At 40.5% G+C, this 22,024-nt stretch overlaps 1 protein-coding gene across 6 annotated transcripts in view; it reads right to left on the reverse strand.

Annotated features, from left to right (window-relative positions):
* LOC117763004 (suppressor of tumorigenicity 7 protein homolog) overlaps positions 1-22,024 on the reverse strand; it is a 54,455-nt gene that overhangs the window by 30,457 nt on the left and 1,974 nt on the right. For 5 of the 6 annotated variants that reach the window (XM_034587820.1, XM_034587821.1, XM_034587819.1 and 2 more), the window contains exon 2: positions 10,015-10,050. The exons of the other annotated variant lie outside the window; for it this stretch is intronic. In XM_034587820.1, the coding sequence (XP_034443711.1) occupies positions 10,015-10,036 (22 nt within the window). In that variant the 5' untranslated portion in view covers positions 10,037-10,050. The remainder of the gene's footprint in view (positions 1-10,014; positions 10,051-22,024) is intronic. 6 annotated transcript variants of the gene reach the window in all.

Raw genomic sequence — 22,024 nt, forward strand, 5'->3', positions numbered from 1 at the left:
CACCAGAGGCCCTGTTACATACTCCTAGAAGGCATGAACAACTATGGTATTAACTAGGGCCGAGAGCAAAATTGTGATAATGAATAGGAGGCAAACTTTAAACCTGCGCCTCAATTTTACAGTACAATCAGGAATCCAGGAGTTAACACTTACAGCTTGACTAGAAATTATATAGCCACGCATACAGCTGCTGCATTAAAAGCTGAACAGAGGTGTTTGGAGAGTGCAAACACCAACAACAACACTGACAAAGACTGTCAAATTATTGTCTCCATAATTTATTCCTCCTTTTATACAAGACCTGTAATTTGAATACAATCATGCAGAAGAGAAATTAGATGTTTCCTTTGTTTTGTCAGGGAGGAAGAGGTTTTCGAAACCACAAGCTCCCCTTTTGTTGTGACTCAACTTCAATCCTTACCTCAGCCATCCACACCGGAAGGTCCCACTCATCTAACAGATTTATTGATAACAATCAAATTCAGTCTGTTGGTTTATGTGGTTACTCGCATCAAGTTCTTTTATCTTTTTTATCAGGCCTCTGATAATGTTATCGGAGGGATTTCATTTTGCAGCATAGCAAGGATTTTACAGGTCGCAAGGATGAATATCAATTTCATAAACTAGGATGTTGTCTGATCATTGTACTGGTCGAGCACCACAGATTTTTAAAAGCCAATATCAACACGATAAGTGCCGATATTTATAATTTTTGCGTTTGAACATTGCAATGAAACTTAATATCACATGAAACGAGGATTGTTTACTGATTATATCGCGATTATAAATCAAATAACCAGAAAACCTTTTTGCACATTTGTGTTTATGTACAGTGTTCTTCTTATGTACAAACGTTTTTTTAATGCACAAAACAGATTTTACTTGCTTGTACAATCATCCTGTACCACTGCACTTTACTTATAAGAATTCATACAAATCACTACAGTGAAACGGTGTATATAATGTATACACTCATACTTAATTTAATAAAAAAATAAAAAAAGTTATTCTATTGCCTTTTTATATTTCTTTATTCTCTTGTCTACCTCATTCGGATGTGCCTGCTGCTGTAACAACTGAAGTGAAAAGTGAGCGCAGGTCAGAGGGGGAGTGAGAAGGGAAACAGACTCCGACAGAGACTCTGACACGAGACAATTGGACCTTTAATGAGCGTCTGTGCTGAAGCAGCAGCGTTATAATTATTCAGCGGTGGAAACCCGCTGAAACAATGAATGTAGCTGAAAAAATGATAATATTCAGTAACTGCATCAATGCAGAGTCGTCCTCTCTGCAGGAGCCCAAACATTAACACGTGTTCTGCTGCCCCTCAGCCGCTCGGTGCGAGTCAACCTAACATGATGTGGGTGTAACTCTATTCCAGCCACGTGATTGGTTCGGCACAGCGCAATGCTCATTATCATTGGCTGTTCGTGTTGTCTATCAAAGCATGGGCGGGATGAGTTTTCTATCGAAGTTATATGGACATCAAGGAAAAGTAATATCGCGATAATTATCGATATCGTTTTATCGCCCAGCCGATAAAAAAACGAGAATGCCTTTTGGCAGAAATAATCCACTTAGGCAGTAGATGAAGATTGTTTACCACTCTTTTGCAGACCAGCTCCTGAGACTTTGAAATTACCACATGATTTTGAAGGTGAATTGTATTATTGATGCAACCTCTCCTACAGAAAAGGACAAACAGGCTCTGTTGTCAAGTTTAGATTCCTGGGTCCTGATGTATGAATGCACAAAAAACATGCATGTGCCAATTCCGCACATAAACTGGTAAAAGAACGTGCCATGAGAACTTGCGCACCTCACACATACTTCAGCTCCAGTTTTCTAGAGCCAACTGCCTGTGAAAGGATAAGGAGATCAAACATCCACCGCTCATCCTTTGAGCGGGACGGGGGAGCAGCCAGATCCAGTTGACACTGGGCGAGAGGCGGGGTACATGCTGAACAGGTCTCCAGTCTATTACAGGACCAATATACAGACACAAAACGATTTACGCTCAATGTCACATCTACAGGCAATTAAGCTTTGGACTGTGGGAGGAAGCCGGGGTACCTACACAAAAACCCAAGTGAACACCAGGAGAACATGCAAACTTCACACATCGTGCCACCAAGCATGAACATGTCAAATATAAATGGTTTGTTTAGATGTTTTTCCACTTTTCCCGAATGGATGAATTTCAATCAAACACTCATTTATAAACTTAATCATCAGTTAATGAGTGATGAACTGTATTATTCTTTCGATTTACATTTCAGCCATTATTTCAGTAATCTTTAAATTCTATATTTAACTGTGAGGTAGGTTGATAAGTATATTTGAGATAACACAGCCATGACGGTTTACCGATACGTGGGATAAATTAGTGGTACGGGTGTAGAACGACACCGGCTCAGTGCTGTTCGAGGACCTTGCTGAAGTGAACAATAGGTTTTGCTGTGTACTTCATGTCATTGGCAGGAGGAGCAAGTGGTTGTTGAAGAGCATTTCTACATTAATGTATGGCAAACTGTGAGGTGGACATGGGGCTTGTGCATGTGCACAGTTCCACAGTGATTGAGATATATTTAAACAGATCTATGTAGTTTCATAATAAATTCTTCGTAATGAATGAGAAGAATGCAAAGGGTATACATGTGTCTGTCTATGTGCATACACTCATTTTCTGCATCATGGTCCCAGGGGATTGACTGCAGTAATACTAGTGTATCTTAATTGAGGTTACAAACATTTCTAAAATTAAGTTAGCTCAAATCACAAACCTATCACAGTGAAAGAGCAATACCTTCCAACTGGCGGACACTTTTACATAGCAGGCCATGCAATATCAAGAGTTTGTATGTCAACAATCAGGATAGAAACCCTTATTGCAACAAGAATGGTGACTGAGCACAACCAACTTAAAATTCAAAGTTTGGGGAACAGTGTGTACATGCTTGAAGTGTTTTAAGATCTTGCACCTTTCAGTGATGACTGAGGGTCAGAAGTCATGAGCATGAGAATACATTAGAGCCTCATTCATGAAATAAAGTCTGTGCAAAGGATCCATTGTCAAAAATAAGCTTCTTTTTTTTGGCTTGTTAACCTTCCAGCCACTATATGAGCTCAAGAGACAAAAATAGCAGAAGTCAGCAGTTACCACAGAAACCAGATCGCTCTGCAGTTTGGCCGTTCTTACGGGGGGTTACCACAGCAACAGAGACAGCTGGTTGCTGTCAGAGAGTTTGGTTTCATCGAATGGCCATAGTCGGTAAGTACCTTATTCTGGTCTTGGGCACCAACAGTGCCACAAACAAATACCACACACAATCTGGAGCCTCCTCAGCATGATAGTTCAAAGCCATTAGTGGCTTATCTCTGCATTTCAAGTTGATGTGATCCTGTCAGGCAATAGACAAAATAATATCTAGCTTAAACACCAACATAATGGCCAGTGATGAAATAGCACTTATACAATGTTGGAGAGATATGACTAAGGTATGGCCCCCAGCAATAGTCCCACAATCCAAACATGCCTCCATTTGCCAATTGCATTACCCTGAGCTCATCTTTGTCAGAAGGCATAATGTTGGCAATCTAAAATTAATCTGACACAGAAATAGCCTGGTCGAAAGTTAGTCGCACATTCAGGTTTCAGGCAATAACTACAGAGTAGATTGGAGACCCTTTTTATCAGACCCCTTCACTTTTAAAATATTTTGTTATTGCAGCATTCTGCTGAACTAAACTAAAAGTATTTTTCCAACAATCTACCAAGAACACAATGGTCACTGTGAGTTCCAGAGATCATGTGTACAGATGGTAGAAAGCAGTCTGAGCTTTACAGCAGAAAGCTTGACTGAAGCTTCTCCTCAGTGAAAGACACATAGAGGCATCTAAAGGTCTTTAGACTGTAAGAAAACAAGATGCTCTGGTCTGATGAAACCAAGATTGAACCATTTGGCTTGAATTCTAAGCATCCTCTTTGAAGGAAACCAGACACCGTTCATCACCCGTCTAATATCATTCCAACAGTGAAGCATGTTGGTGGCAACATCATTCTGTTGGGGTGTTTTTCAGCAGCAGGTACAGGAAGACTGGTAAAGGTTGAGGGAAAGAAAACAGAGATGTCTTTAATGAAAACCTGGTTTCAGCTCCCACAATGTGTGAGCATGTTTGGCAACAGTTGACAGGTGTAAAACTTTTACAAACCCATGTATTTAATGTCTGTATTGAGCCAGAGCCCTGACTTGAATCCAATGAAACTCTAGAAATCTGAAAATGGCTGAGAATATCCAGATGTAGATGTGCTAGGTTGGAGAAGAGACACAGTATATATAGCAGTACTATTTAGAGGTAAAGATGAACCAGACACAGAAGTGGACATTTAGTGGAAGACTGTAATCCCAAACCCTCTGTTACTCTCTAGTAAAGGTATTCAATGCCCCCAAATATATTTGCAAAGTCTTATACACTTTATAAATTAATCACACTAAAAGCCTTTATTTTTCAAACTGAACCTAAATAACACTTTGGCAACAGCCCAGAGGCAGTTTAAAGAGTTGAACAGTCCAGCGTGTTAGAAGCACCATCTTTGCAAGTATGTGCCAGGCTTAAGTGTTGCTAAAAAAGACAAACCGCTAGAAGTTAAAAGCGAGACATTCTAAAGCAAACCCAACCTGCACTCTGACAAGGTCAACAAAGTATCACATTCATGAGTGACTTGGGAAAAAGCTTTGTGAAGGCCTTGTTTGTTTTCATTCATTCATGTGTGGTACGGCTTAGGGGATTAATAATGCTCAAAACAGCATACAACATATCCATGTACTGTGCAGTACAGTGAAAGTCAAACATTCATCAATCAATAGTTTCAGCCAAGTGTGCTCTGCAGGGATTAATATGAAATTAAAAAAGGAAAGGTTGCAGGGGGGACTGTATTATCCCTTATTCAGAGCTATGATATGGAAATATCTCGACTTATACACAAAGACACGGGAAACATTAACCGTGTCACTTGCTAAGTAGCAAATGCTAATGAAACTGCGTCCACCAATGTCTTTATTGCAGACATTGGTGGACACTAAGAAGTCATTTTCACTCGTCATTGCCTGTGTGGCATGTAACAACATGTAAGGCATGTTGTAAGCAATCTGACAACCCTAAATATAACCCATAATGCATTTCATAATTATCTCACAATGTCCAAGAAAGTGATAAAACATTCCAGGATTCGCCCCCTGATCTGGATCTGCACCAAAATTGTATGCCTTCTTTCCTGACACAGACCCCATCCTTCCACCTAGTTTCATGGTTATCTGTCTAGCAGTTTTTGAATGATCTTGCTTACAAACAAACCCACCAACCAACAAAGGGATATGGGTGAAACCATAACATCATTAGCGGAGGTAACGACAAGCTATGTTACACCCCAGCAGCACTGTAGGGTCACGAGTAGATGTGTACAACCCCAGTGGAGCCCTGCACTTAAGCATCCAAGAAGTTGTTAAAGTGACAGCTGTTCAACTAATGCGAATAATGCCAGGTCACTGTTGGTCCCTTCAGTTCCTGTCGAGGCTAAGAAGATAGATGTTCCTCCACCACAGTTTGACATCAGATCAACATTTCTTGAGGACTGACTAAATTCACTGAGGTGCATTTATTTTAACTGAAAGTAACTGGTTTTAATCTGTCCTGAAATTTATGTAATACGATATTCACTTCATCTCTCCCTCACCATCTGTCATGGTGTGTTGTAATGATAAAGTTTAAATGACTTTAAAAGAAAAAAAAAATCAATATTCCTTCAGGCAGGAATAAAATACAACAGAGTGAACTGCAAGTACTGACCTCCATTTTGATACAGTGTAGGTTTATTGTACAGCCACTGATTCATCACTTTATTCCTCATAACATCCTTCAACTCACAGGCCAAAGGCAAGAGAACACACAACAGAATGCAGCTGCCATTCACCCAAACCTGCGTTGGACTGACGGCCTCAAAAGAGAGGGGGATTTGGATGTGATGACTGACAGTGTTTGTGGTGTGTGTAACTGTGCATCTATGTTTAAGTGCTGCCGATTTTTGAAAACATAGACAAATAGTTAATGAAATGCCACACTCAATGAAACCTTGGGGGATATCCTTTTAGAAAATAAAAACTTGACTCCAAGTCAATTCAGCTTCTCCAAAATACAGACACGTACAGTTTGTCATCCATGGGCAGAATTTGCAGACGAAAGGTACCACACATTTTTTTGCATTCGAACAGTTGTTTTACCTTTTGTTCCAATTGCAGAAAACCAGGGGTTGGGGGTTGGCTGATTGGAGGTAAAGAGTAAATGTGTCTCACTAGCTGGACAATCCAGGTGGGACCACTTTGCAATCTATACAAACACTTTATAAGCAGGTTTTGAATAAAATTATTTTAAATCACTGTAAAATTTGAACAAAATATGGTCTCTTGAGTTGGGAAAATATGGTCAAATATGTAGACATTTTACTTATTTTTTTTACGTATTTCAAATCTTTCAAGGTTTGGCTACCCTCCACTCAATGTGTTCATCAAACTTAACCAAAACACATCAACAAGAGCTACCACCAGAGGGGATTGTAGAATACCATCAACCTTTTCCTGTCGAGCAGCACATACCTGGAACACTGTACAAAAATAATTGAGGAACATCACAACTCATTTTCCAATTCTGTAAAACAATGGTTACTGAATACTCAGATATGTCATCATCTGGAATAGACTTGTTAATCTAATTCCCTTCTCTGTCTACTTTTAATGTAAATTGTGGATACAAAATTGTTTTTTTTATAATATATATATATATATATATATATGTGTGTGTCTGGTGTTTGCTCTCTTTCTTTATTTGTCTGTTCTCTTCTCCTCAACCTGCATGGGACTGCAGATAAAAATGTGTCTAAGAGACTAACTCTTGTACATTTATATGAACCATACTCATTAATTAATGTGCACTGTCCCTTTTGAATAAATAAAAGGAAAAAATATAGTGTAGTGTAGTAGTTGGCTGTAATGAAGAGGATACACATGTTGGAAGTGATTTCACTAGCATTTCACTCCCTACCATCGGCCATTATGAGAAAATGGAGAACAGAGTCTTTGGCAACTCTTTTCATCCTGAGATGTTTGTATTCTTTAAGCTTTTTTCAGTTTTGCGTCCATAGCGCATCAACACACCCACTCACTCACAGTGAACCCTCCGGATTATAGCCTGCTGGGCTCACTCTGACATTATACAGAGTTTTTATGAGGGTGCTAGCATGGGAAACTCCCAAGTATGTCCACAGCAGCTGACTTGGACATTTGCGTTCTCACATACATCCCCTCCAATGCATGTCTGAAAGCAGCTGTAAAGGAGGGTCTGTCAAAGTCAAGTGAATGGCTTGACCAACGTCCCTGCAAGGACTGCAAATTATTAAGGTTTTGAACATAGCTATGGTAAAGGTCAGAATTAAAGAATTAGTCTCAAATACAATCCAAAAAACAAGGCCATGGTAAGGTATTATTTGTCTATAAATAAAGTTATTTTAAATGGTATATCATCTTTTTCCAGTGAAAAGTCCTTTGTCTTGAAGAAAAACTTTCTAAAGGTGTCTAAATTTATTACCTGTTGCAGTGTCTGCTGATGCAGTAATGGCTGCTCACAAACAAACATGGTTCCAAGCTGTTCCCTACAAAGCAATTCCAATGAAATAGCCAATAAAAGGGGCTCCACTTACCTCTGAGTGTTTCAACAAATGCTGGCGGGTTTAATTGCTAAACCTACAGAGGTGAATTCATTAAGTTTTAGCCTCATTCCGCCCATCTCTAGTGCTCAGGTAATCTCAACAAGTATGAATGAATTTAAACAAAGCTGCATAGAAGATAGTGGTGTGAGCTTATTTAAACAATAACTCTGGGATTGTCTATGCTTCATCAACAAGTGTCCTGAGCCTGTGATGCATATATACACTTTATTTGAGTTTATCTAAGTATAATATTGTAGTCAAACATCAAGCACCACAACAACTAAATAAGTTCATCATTTCCGATATGTAATATGTTAGTCAGAGCTTGTGATCTGCCGAAAAAAGCCAATAAAATGTCTCTATTTCTTCAGAGCAGTATTATAAAAGTCCACACAAAAACTACACCTGTGCACTCTTAAGTCAGATCCTATGAACTCATTGACTAACACTCAATAACCTCTGTGGTCTATGCAGTGTGTGCACTGACTGAGGCCTTGTCAGAGCACCACTTCCAACTGGTTTGCTATTAAAATACTCAACAAGTATGGTTTTCTAGCATACTTGGTCTAAACTCCACATTCGGAGACAAACTGGAGAAGCCTACAGCCCTATACCAACACACGACAGCAGAATGACACATGCTCCATCATATATTAAACACCGCATCTCTGACAAAATACTGTGTGAATGCAAAACATGCAAATTATTGTCTAATTGCGAGGTGAAGCATTAAAATAATGGGCTTTCCATTTAAAATGTTGGAGATTGAATGCTTTAAGAACAATAAGTGAGGTGAAAGAGAACCATTTCATTTTTTTACTTTATTCAAACTTTTATTCTTCTATCTTCTTTTTTATTCAATATCCCATCAAATTCAAAGGCAAGAGACGGCAAAAAACTGAAAACATTAAAACATAAGCATGAGCAGAAAAGCTCACCCGACACACTCATATATCATCATTCATTTTATACTTTGATTACCACAGCCACAATATAATACAATCCCTTAACCTACAGAATGTCATCTAAATAAATAATAATTCCAAATATTTCCGTAACATGTTTATGTAGTACTACGCCCAACCCTATTCAAAAACTGAAAGCGAACCCTGCCGACTGAAAACCCTTAGGACCATTTACCTTCAACCAAGGTTCGAGATACCATTAAGCTTGACCCTCAAATGACCTCAGATTTCGACAAGAATTCTGAATATCAAACCAAAACCTCAGTCAGGCTTTGGTGAAATGTGAGGTTTGATGTCTACCAATACTCCATGGTGTAATCCATTCACATCACAGATCATTCAATCCTCTAATTTTTATAAACAAAGATTACATTCAGCTGCTCTGTGGAGAATTGCTGCTAGACAGCTCTCCACCACTGTAACCTGCAGGATGCTAACACACCAAAGTCTCTGCTAGCTCTTATCCGACAAATAAAACAATAAGTCACTTTTGGCTGTGACTGTATGGCCATGACAGAATCAATGCAATCAGCTCAGGCTTCCTTGAGCATTGAGCAGGTATTGGACTGTATTGATCCAAGTGAAAGGTATTCTTGTGAGGGTGGGGTAGAGGGGGCCCCCCTACAGATCGACACTACTACTCTTCTGAGGGGGGTTAGGAGGTGCATGGTGCCCGAAGACAGACACATGCTCACACACATACACAACAGCAGCGGGCTATGTTAGCTTCGGCAGCATCCGTGGCTGGAAATACTACACTTGGACCTTAAAGCTATCTGACTAAGCCAGAGAAATAAGACAGAGGAGGCTGATACTTCTGGAAACGATGCAACTCAGAGGAAAGCATCCATCTTCTGACACACTCACTCATACACACGCAAACATACACAATGACACGCTTAAATAGCATTTAACCAACACGCCGCTATACTAAAGAGGACTGGAAATACAGAAAGACAGGAGATGATCGCGTAACCACACACTCACGCATTTAGGCTGAGAGTGAGAGAATGCAAGACGGGCACTAAGCTCAGCGTGACCAGCTAGCTTGTGCTGCCGACCCTCTGTGCTAAAATGGTAGATCCCAGATTTCTCCCCATGCAATTTGCCACCAGCAACCATGGAGGCAAAACAGGAAGAAGGTGAGGAAAATAGAAGATGGATGCAGGAATAGAGGAAACATAGCAATTTCCTTTTTCTCCCTCTCATTCAGATGGAGCACACACTAAAACATAAAAAGACAAGCATAGACAAACACAGAGGAGGCGGGAGGATGGTGGTGGTACTTACATGAGGACTCTGTGCCGAACATGGCTGGGCCGGGAGCTGTGATGGACAGAGAGGAGGAGGAGGAGAAGGAGGAAAGAGGGGAGAGAGGAAGGGGAGGGTAAGAGAGAGAGAGAGAGAGAGAGAGAGAGGGAGGTTGATGAACAGGCAGCTACACAGCGGGGGTCATCAAAGCAACACAATGCAGCCAGCCGGCCGTCACTGCCTCCCAGACGGCCAGATGCCCTAGCTCCGCTCTCCGTCGTTGCTTTAAAAGCCCTCCTCCACACACACGCGCACTCAGTTAGTCCGGCCGCAAAAAAACCCCAGAAAACAAGAGGCCTTGTGGAGGACTAAATCAATAAACAAACATAAAATAAAAACAAACAGATATCCTTCAGGCCAAGGTGATCTGGTAAAATCCAGACATGGAGATGTGTCTGGATGTGGCTAGTTATCGCATCTCTCCTCTTTATGCAGTCTATAGCCTCCTTCTCATCCTCTCCTCTCTGTCACTCTCTCACTTCTCATTCCACTGTAGGATTTACTCATGAAAAGGGAGGGAGGGGGGTGAGAGAGAGAGAGAGAGAGAGAGCGAGAGAGAGCGAGAGAGCGAGAAAGCGAGAGAGAGAGCGAGAGAGAGAGCGAGAGAGAGAGAGAGAGAGAGAGAGAGAGACTTTCCCAGGGAGTGGAGAGAGAATGGATGAGTGAAAAAATAAAATTCTGGTGAGGAGCCGCTGCTACTGCAGCCGCTGTAAGACAATAGCTATGCAAACAGAGACTGACGTCACAACAAGGGGTTGGGGTGCAGGGTGGGGGCAGTAAAAAGGCTGACCGACTGTACCGCTGCTAAATGGAGAGAAGCGGGTAAGGAGGGAGAAGCAGCAAGAAACATGGAGAAAAAGGGGGGAATGGCAGAAAGGGGTGGAAAGCCTGCAAAAGAGCTGAGCAGGAGATAGAAGGGCAGAGGCAAAACAGGGGTAAGATGGGAGAAGGGAGTAGGAGGAGGTATCAGAGGGAAAAAATAGAAAGAGGGAGAGCAAGATGGAGATGGAGAGGAGCGGGGACAGATAAAGAGATACAGAGGGGGAGGAGGAAGGCAGCTGGAGCATTGGAGGAGAGGAGAGGGAAGCAGGCCAGTCAAAATGGTTTGTCTACCGTTTGTCTGTCCACACACACACACACACACACACACACACACACACACACACACACACACACACACACACACACACACACACACACACACACACACACACACACACACACACACACACACACACACACACACACACACACACGAGCAAGCAGAAGCAGCATGGGGGGCAGGGGGCTGCGGTCCGTCAGTTGGACAAATTGAAATGAGTATGGAGCAAAGCATTGGAGACTGCTGCGTGTTTACCTTCTGTTAACACAACATGCACTCACCTGGCTTTCAGGGAGTCAGAAAACACATATTTTCTGATGTAATCATAACATTATCAGTAAAAGCTGCATTTAAGGTAAAAATACTGCATCAAAAATGTTGAATAAATGTCACGTTAAATCATATCTAGTGCTTACTCTGCTATTCATTTAGAAAGCAAAGCAAATATAGAGAAATCTATAACATAAAATGACTAAACTCTCAAATCCTTACATGCTTAAGCAAAACACATTACATGTATGGCGTAACTGAAAACAATTGTAAATACTGTATGTTTCCAATCATGTGATGCACACATAATGAAAGACTTATTATTTATAGTTTCCAGAAAGAACATTTTAAGACTAATTTGTGTCATAAATTTAAAAATTGGACTCGCAGCCAAATATAGCCAAGTATAGATCACTAACAACCTCTAACGTGTGGCTTTTGTCTGCAATGGGAATGAATACAATCAGAATTCACTCCAGGGTCAAATGATTCTGCAGTAGAAAAAGGTTTTGTGATGAAACATGACATCTGGGTGAACATGCTAATATGGCAAGACAGCGAGGTGAGAGAGCGTCTCTGTTTTTGATGCATTTGTGATGTTGAACATGAGACACCGGGGAAAAAACAGAAAGGCAAACTGGCAATGGGAATAAGTTGATTGGGTTTACCCGCATAAAAAATTAAAAAAAAACATAATCTGTTCATTTTGGTGTAAAAGAGGTTATTGGCTATTTCTTAATGAACACAACTGAATTCCCTCCAGTCATAAATCGCATTCACAAAAATTGGACGGCTGTGAGGTCAGATTGACATTTGACTATCAAAATCAAATCAATTTATCCAAGTTAAGTGTTTGTGTCAAATTTGAAGAAATGCAGTCTTATTATAAGATGCTTTGCTAAGGTACTTGTGGCTAGCTAGCCATGTGGCTAGCTAGCCATGTGGCTAGCTAGCCATGTAGCCAGCTGCGTGGAGCTAAACAGAGAGCATTCACAAGATTGGAAATAAGCAGATAGGTGCGTATGGAAAGCCCCAAATCACAATGCCTCAGGTCACAGCTGTCGCTAGTGCAAGGGCAAAAAAAAAAAGAACCCTGGTCGCTGTATTCAGGACATTTGAATCCTTTCAGAGCTCTAAATTTAAATGATTCAAGTTTTTCCTGCCTCTTTCTGGATGCATGGATACACTGATGTACGCGTGGTGAACCTACTACAAGAGGTAAGTCTCATTATTGATGCATACAGTAAAACTTTAATGAAGACTGAAGTATGGAGCCTTTAAATGTAGTAAAGTGCACACAACCCAGTATCAGTGCAGTAGTGGTGCAGAGTGGGCCTGCTTTGAGCATATGAATGGGTACAGTGGTGAGTCCGTACAACAGCCTGCTAACCTAAATAGATGGGAGGTCAGCCAGACGTCCTTGTGGGGCCCGCTGTGAATGGCGTGAAGCTAGCTAGGATGTGGATTAGCTCAGCAGCTGAATAGGGGAGCGTGTACTGATGGAGGCCTCTGTTCTTTTGTGTCTCATACCCAGTCGCCTCCTCCTCCTCCTCCTCCTTCTCCCAAGTCTTTGTGCTTCAAGAACAGGCAAAAGACCCTGAATCTACTCCTGTTTTACTGCCCAAAATATCCAGAGTGGTGCCAAGTCGCCAAATTGGTCGTATCTGCTTTTGGGTTTGGATAATTCAAAATATGTTTTGGATATTTTGTACCATGTCACCTGGGTGGATAAGGGTAAATGATCTGTATTTATACAGTGATTTTATAGTCCACTCAAAGCGCTTTACAGTTTTGCCATTCACACATGCATTCATAGAGTGCATTATTGTGCAGCACTTTCTCTATCACACATCACACACTGCCGGCTCAGTCGTGAGGGAGAGTTTGGGATTCAGTAATTTGCCCCCACTCCATCCAACCCTTATCGGAGCTGTGTAGGGATGAACAGCTCAGAAGTGGTGCCACAGTGTTGGCTAAGCAAGGCAGGAGTAATTACACACAGTGGTTTTCAAAATCAATGTAAAAACACACTTTACTGTGGTAACATGCAGTAACACCCTAAACTTACATTACTTAATTCTAGGGCTGACCTCAATGACTCCAAGCTTCAACACTTCAACTGTTGCCAATCAACATCCAGAACAGTAATTCTCAGACAAGGACATTCAATCTTTGCGGCATATCCCAAATCTACAAATAGTTTAGCAAATCACCTGAAGAATGCAAGTAAAGCTGAACCATCATTAAACTCGGATCCCAAAGTCTTACAAAAAATTCGCCACCAGGAACAACAGCTAATATTTTGGAGCTTCTGCTGTAGACAACATAACACTTCCGTTGTCACTGTAGTGACTTTCTTTTACCACACGTGTCGAATGTTTCTCAAAATTAAAACACAAACGGCAATACTTTCTGTAGGTGTTTTAGCTCCGTAGGCTAATCTCTATTAACAGCTATCTGTAAATGAACGCAGACAAATTAAAAAGTCGATAGCCGATGCAGTCCAGTCAATGTTTTCCACCTATTTTGCTCTCCACACGGACCATTTACCTGTTGGCAACCAAAGCTTGCTCAAACATGTTTGGTCAACAAGAAACAGCAACCAGAAGGCTTCTGGCCTCAAACTCTGGCCTGCATAATCATAAAACAGAATCTGTTTAGACGATCACTGATTATAGTGCAACCAGCTTGCTAACAAACTATAAAATTTAAGTCAAATTGATGTCCTCGTCCTGGCTTAAGCTTTGAATGTTCACCAGTAATTCTCATTGAAGATTCAAAGTCCAACAAATGGTATTTAGAACAGCTCTACTCGATTCATAAACCATAGGACAGAACAAGAACCTGTAGAGCTCCAAATTTCATCATCTGATTAAACTAATTTAGTGACTAAATAAACTAATTGGATATCTGGCAGTACAGATTGTGTTTCAAAGGTAGGGAACACCATACACTCTTGAATTTTCTTTTTTGAAAGAAGACTTTCAACATCCTGCATCACTGTCACCATACTACTCCTACAAACTGCTGTTATTCAGTTTAAGTGTGTTTGAGTCACACAATGTCCATGGTTTCCCACCCTGGCACCGTGCTCTGCATACATGCTACAGCAGTGGCCTCCAACCCGTCGATCGTGATCGACTGGTCAATCTCGAAAGTCTTCACCGTCGATCCCTGTAACGCTCTGGATTCACTGGCGTCTGTTGCGCCACGGATCAGCGGTGTGTCGGTTGTCTGTTGTTCACCCGGGCAGCGTGCCTGCTGCTGACGGCAGAACTGCAGGTAAATCTACTGCGTTTCCTTCAATACAAGTCGGATTATGGACTAAACTAAATGTCAGGCCTCTACGGTATGAAGACGTGCTTTTTCTGGTCTGTCAATAACAATCAAAGCCCTGTTAGACCAGATGAATGAATTCTAAAAGTGAAACACTGAAGTGCTTTTACTTTAGAAACAATTATCGTTCACCGGAGTTTTAATGTTTCTGTTGAATTAATGGTACAAACATAAATGGTTGCAACACTTTGTGTTAATCCATTCAATTGTTTAAAAAAAAAGGTGGTTTTATTGTGAAATATTTGCAGGAGCGGAAGATGCAAGGCTTCATACTGTGTAGTATACAGGACTACTTTTATACAAGGAAATAGTCGTTTTTATGGCCATTTTCAAAGCAAAGGCTGATATTAATGTGAAAATTGTGCATTGAATTGATAAAGTTGCATTACTGCCTTTCTTTGTGTATATTTATGCTCTTTTGTTCAGCCTTTAACAGAAATTGCTAAAATAATAAATATGACCCTCCTAAGTGTTTTTTTGGAAGATCTCAGGCTTACGTTTGGAATTAAAAAGTGATCTTGGGCTTGAAAAGGTTGGTGACCATTGTGCTACCGGATTACAAACACATTGCCATAACAGTGGTGAAGTCCACATGAATGGGTGCTGATTGAGTCAGATACTGAGAAAATGGAAACGTTTTGTGGTTCAATGAATGCTATACTGAAAACAGTACTTCTCACTGCATCAGTAGAACTGCATACATTAGCCATTTATTCCTGAACAATGTACACCTCACCCCACCCCCGCTTCCATTGCAAAGTACCACCCCAAAAAGGCATCTCCTCCTGGTTGCTAGGTAACTGAAAATAAGCATAAGGGGAGTGTGGCTATCCTTTGGCGAGAGTAAAAATGAGGAGAAGGATAAAAGATGGGGGGGGGGGGAGCATGAGAAAGACAGTCGATTAGAGGGTCAAGACGAGATACTCAAATATCAAGAAGGTAGGAAGAAAGTCATAAAAGCAGAACATCAACAAAAAAAAGAAAAGTGTTCAATATTTAAATTTGCCATCTGCCTTAAGCTTCAACTCCTTCAACCCTTGATTGATTAAATCATGTTAATTCCACAGAAAAGATCATAAAATTAGGTGCATATATATGTATGGTGTATACACCAACATGTTCTCAGGAAAATTTGGTGTCTAGCATCTTTTAAAATTCACCAGCCTCTTTTAGAGTTCTACCAGCTCAATATTTGAGTACCACTACCTCAGAATCACGCAGTTTTTCCACCAATGTTTTTACTAGAGCTGGTAAACCAGCCAGTCAAAGAAAAATATTTTCCCTATTAGCCCAGTTTGACACTTGATCAGTATACTAAGTTTATTGGCACCTTGTGTATAGTATGAAATTACTAATTAAAACCAAACTTCAGAAAATCAACTACCCAAATAGACAGAAATTGTATTTGTGAAAAATGTATTTGGCATAACTTTTTAGTTTGGTCCATGTCCCATCTGCTGACAAGGAGAAGTTGGAATTTATGACCTATACTGTAGCCACCAGGGGGTGGGTCAGCGAGAAACTGAAACAGAGAGGACACACAAACAGTGACACAATGAGTTTTCTTGCTGAATACAAAGCTCACAGTAGATTAGCATGACACCGCAAGAATGGCTATAGGGAAATAAGACGTGTATAATGATGTCAGTATTTCAGATTTTTAAATTAAAGCCAGCGTTGGTAAGCCGAGAATAAAGAAGCAAGACCAGGCTACACTTGCAACTGACCCCCAGAAACCCCCAACACACATAAACAGGCCCTTTTCTCGCTTTGATTCGTACTGGAAGTAATTGTCTATAGCAGAACTGGGAGTTTTGGCTGCACTCTGCCATTTTCCGCACGGTCAGGGTGCGTGCAGGCAGACAGGGTTGGTAAGTGGCAGTCAGTCCGAATTACATGATTGGTCATGTTTATTACAGTTGCCAGGGCCACTGACACCAGCTATTTTTTCCCCAGACAACAATTTATTGAGGGCGGGACGTGAAGAAGATTTCAACAAATAAGATAGAAAAGTGTTTCAGAAACAACATGCCAACCCTACCTTTAATGTCAGTACCGAACAGTCGACTTAAAACAGTCTCAGATGTAACCAAAGCTCAATGAAGCTGGCTACATGGCTAGCTAGCCACAAGTACCTTAGTGAAGTGTTATGTAATGAGGCTTACATTCGAATGCTATAAGAGATGACACCCTCAGAAACAGCCACGTTCTTAGTGATATATTGCGATGCCATATCCATTCCATTCTCAAAGGAGTGTGACTCATTTGGACCAGTCATTTGCCCACAGGGACCAGTGATTGGTCAATCAACTTGCCCCGTACAGACTTTAACTGGCCACATGGCATTGTGCAATCAATGTAAAACTCTGTAAAGTCATATTTGCTGGTGGTCAGATTTAGTATATAACTCATGGTCATTTCCTGACCTGAAAAGGGCCAACTGAAGTATGGATTGGGCTAGCCATATCCACAGTGCAGAAAACAACAGGGATTGGCATTGGATTTAATAACAGACAATCATCCCCTCTCTTTTTCTGTCTTACAGGAGCCAGAATACCACAAAAGGAAGGTCGTTGAGGCTTTGATTACCTCCACTGGGTCCAGTTCAAACGCAGCATCATCATCACTGAATTAACTGGGTCAGGAACGCTGTCACTATCACTGCTGACACCAACTGGTCAAAACTGGGAACTATGCTTCTTCTGCTTCCCAGAGATTCTATTACGAGACCACTAATGTATGGACAACCAATGAAAATCAAGCGAATTACAGTCTAGTGGTTTAAGACGAAGAACACTGGATCAAACCTTTTCTATCTCAACTGAAGCTGCAGACTAAATCTCCTTTATAAGAATGTGCTTTTAACAAATTTGCATTAGAGACAGGACCACAGCATTCCAAACACTACTAATAAATAACTTCAAAGAAAGAAACCCAATGAAGTGAATGCACAAAGGAAAAGGGCTTGATAACATGCAGGGGGAGTGCACTTCTTCTAGAGCAGTTCCTTTTGAGTAGTAGGACTAATCTGAATAAGGCCAAACGAGCTAAACTCAGTCAGGGTGGATAATACAGGGAGGATGAATTAATTTTTTAAAAGATCCCATCCACTATACATTTGCTAACTATATCTCCTGTTTTTCCAGCAGTGTTGTGGTTTATTATTGCATTGTTAAGGTAGTAGAAACAAAATTGTGTTGTTAGGAAAGAGTAATGCCAGTAATCTCATTTTACCTATTTTTTCAGCTAAGGGAATAAAAATACTACATCCCTACCCACACAGAGGTGTAGTTGCAGCTGTAGTAAAAGGTGTGGTTCTACATTATTTTTCTTTTGGGTTTATAAGCTACTATTTCCACCACAGCAAGAGAGTCCTTTTATTTTAACACATGCCTAAAGTCCACCTTCTAGTATAGAAGGACCAATATCCAGTCTAGAAAATAGTGGCATTTTGGACCAAGTGTCTTTTAGTTGAGTTTGACAATATTTCAAATTTAATTTAACTTCATAACTTTACTTACATGGGAGTGCCCTGTACAGCCAATGCTTATCTCTGCTGCCACTTATTAGTTCAACTTACTTTGTGCACATCTCACACTTTTTGACTTGCTGTGGTTGTCAGGACTGCACTCTGGGATACATTTTAAAACAACTTTTGATTTAAAAACATCTGTCATGTTCTTCTGTTCTGATGCTACCTTGTATTTTGTGAATTTACAAGCTGATTTTTGTCCCCTTCTTCATCTGTGTCTTACTCTCTGGACCATTATGAGCAACTACCAACTGATGTACTGAATAGAGGTGTTTATATTGAAACATTTAACTGGTAACTGACAATCTTAGTAAGACGTGCTTCCTGAGGCTGGCCAATCTAGTAAGGCACTATCTCTGCATTCCTGGGACATCGGTACAATCTGAGCGGGTAAACAGTATATGGGTCTCACAGTCACCAGACTGCACATTAGGCTAAACCAACAGCATGTCGACATGTTGCCCTTTTAGAAAACAAAACAAAAAACAGTAGATAAGATGAGGACTGAGGTAACACTGGCCTGTTTGTTTTATTTTGAGGTCTGAAAAACCCAACTGTAAGTTTCCATTTTGTTTACCTGTTGGCTACTCTTGGAGGTTTTTGTAACACTAGAAGGATTTGTCAACACAGGTCCAAGTTTGAGTGATGAAACAATATAGTACCCAAAACAGTAAAAAGGTACAACTTTAAGCAATCAACCAAATGAATTATGCAGATCATAGCTGCCTCACGCTTCAGACAGACTGTATGCTATTACTCAGATTCTTGTTCATTTTATCATATAGTTTGCATAGATTCAAATATGTGCAGGCAGTCAAATCTGGAGTATCTTAAACGCATGTAAATACAGGCGAATGGACATGTCATTCATCATACCGTCTCTATATGCAAAGCAGGAAGCCAGGATGAGGGACACAGGGTGGAGAACCCCCGTCTGTGGCCGTTAACCTTTTTCTTTGGCATATAATTAACCATTAAACAGAGTTAATGACTCATTAAGTTCATAAGGTCAGCACCTAAGGTGAGTGTACTGTTATGGTGGAGCTACACCGGTTAGTTGCTGCAAGAATCCTCATTATGTGCAGAATATCTGGGTGTTGGCTCTTTTGATAAATCTTTCACAGAAAAATATAAATGGTGAAAAATTGCCACAACCACAAATGTTTCTATGAATGCAGAGTATAAGATGAACTCTGGTGACCATTTAGGTAGTAAGCTTTAATGGGCTGCTCTGTTTCCATGCAATTAAAACACAAACCATTGGGATGATACTGATGGTACAAAATATTCTCAATCTTCCTCTTACTAGGCTCCAGGCTGCACAACCCATATCTCAGCTTCTCCTGATCTACTTCTCATTGCTCATGAATGCTTTCAATTATATTAACGGAATCCATATTGTATAGTGTCTGTTACCTGGATTCACCCCATCACTGTACTTCAGTAACAGAGTCTTTGACATTTTGAAGAGCCAGGGTGCCTACGCAGCAGCAGTGACCTTTCCCTCTCTTGGCCACAGCCCTCACCGTCATGGTGGGTCAGATATTACAGGGCAAGCTGTGAGGGCTTTGGAGTGTTGCCTTGAAATACCACTTTGGGTACTTCAAGGTGCAAAGGTTTTAAGGGTGATCCAGGCTTTCTGATGTGGATGATCTCAGTGAGTAAAGCTCAGTGAATGGACGGGGAAAAAAAGACTGACTGATTGTGGACTTTTTTTCTCCAGGCAGAGCAGTCTGGCCCGTCAAAAGGAGTGCAAACATTTCTGGAGGAGATCTTGTTACAGAAGCGGTACACAGGTTCTAAATCAGGGTTCCTGACTAGTCTGATCTGGCCTTGTGGTAAATGTGTGCTGTGTCTGAGTGCGTCACATCATTCAGCTAACTCAGAGCATTTCTATATACTCATACATTTTAAAAAACCCACACTTTTGTTCTGTATCTTGATTTTGGACTGAACTGTAACACTTAGGCTAGTGTTGTCTGTGTGATGTATGGAAGTTATTATTCCCCTATTGCACTGTGACATGTACAATAAATCTGCCTGAACTTTTCTGGACTTATTTGTATATTTTTCAAAGACCATTCTTTGCTTGTAGAGCTGTGGAATTACCTTGTTCTTTGTAAAATCCCAGGCTAACGATGTTAGAATTGTTTTGCATAGAAAAAGTCTGTTGGAAAAAAATCCAATCTTCAAAGAGATTTTGTTTCTATTTCTGATGCAGAAATTAATTCTCTGGGGAAAATGAAGCCTGGGAACGATGCCCTGCAGAATATGTCTGAACCCAGATACAAGTTATCAAATTGTCAGCATGCCAACGTTCTCCACAAAAACAATAAGACACATCATATGGCATTTCTTAAATTGAAGCACTGCTCAAATGATCACTGGGGGCTACCAGCAGTTGATCTGTTAATACAAAGTAGCTGCTCTTTACAGTCTGACGTTTTGAGCCCTGTGGCTACACAACTAAATTATAATTCCTATTACAGAGTCCAGGACCAATTATTTCTGGCATCTGAGTCACAATCTTATTATAGCTTGTTGCTGAGTTTAGCAATCCTCAGTTAGAAATGGGGTCTACCTTCTTTTGAGTTCAGCTTAGTTCAACTTCCAACTTGCAAATTGAATGTAATATTCAAGCGACTGAAATGAGATTTAAATGCTGGTACAAGAATTTAGTAGATTGATGTCGAAAAACACTGTCTTTATGCATTGTAAGCATATAGTTTGTAGATCTATAGTTGAAGCCAGTGTCGAGATTGGCAACCTCAAGAACATACACACAAGTTGCCAGCCCATTTGTTTCTCAATGCAAGTCCACTAAAAAAGTCTTCTTCAGGACCATAGATGTTTTTGGAAATCTTGTCTTAAATGTTCAGTGTGTAAGATTTGGGTTTATCGGCAGAAATTAAATACAAAATAATCCTAGTGATGTTTTCACTGGTGTGTGATCATCTAAATTGTATTAATTGTTGTTTTCTTTACCCTAGAGTGGGACCTTTATATTTACATCGGCAGTGGGTCCTCTCTACGGAAGCCGATCATAAAAGATGTTGATTATAATTCACGCCTCGATTTGGACGATGGGTCACTTCATACAGGTTTTATTTTTTCTAACAAAAATGTTGTTGTGTATATGTGTGTGCCCCTGCCCTTCACACACTGTCTCCAAATATGAGAGAGAGAGATCTGGATTAGAAACAGCAAAAATGTTGAATAAACGTACGTCTTCATCAGTTATGGACTAATATCTGCAAGATAAAAGTTATGCAGCAATAATAAATTGTAAACTTATTTTCTCAAATTATCCAGTAAATTTAGCAGAACAGATATGCTGAAGCTTATCGATAAAACAGTCTTTAACAATTTTGCCACAGGTTTAACGTTGGATTTTCGTATCAATCCCTCAGCACAAGTCTTGTTTTATTCCCCATGGGGGTCTGTCTCTCTCCTAGGATTATTACAGCTACTGCTTTTGCCACCTATGGGGGACACAACATCAAGTTCTCTGGGGGATGCCAAAAGTAATTCTGGGATATGCTACAAACTGCTAAGTGAATTAAAATGAGAGGAGACCAGCTGAGAGAAGGTGGCTGGTGTGACAACCTCCTGCTAGTTTGGAATTTTTTGGAATTTTTCTTTGTAAAAGGGGAATTAGGAAGATACATCAGTCTGATGTTAATGAGGAAGAGGAAGTGAAAGTACGTTATCAATGTAACACATTACATAAGTTGAGGCTGAATAACAAT

Source organism: Hippoglossus hippoglossus, chromosome 6 (assembly GCF_009819705.1).
Source record: "Hippoglossus hippoglossus isolate fHipHip1 chromosome 6, fHipHip1.pri, whole genome shotgun sequence".
NCBI lineage: Eukaryota > Metazoa > Chordata > Actinopteri > Pleuronectiformes > Pleuronectidae > Hippoglossus > Hippoglossus hippoglossus.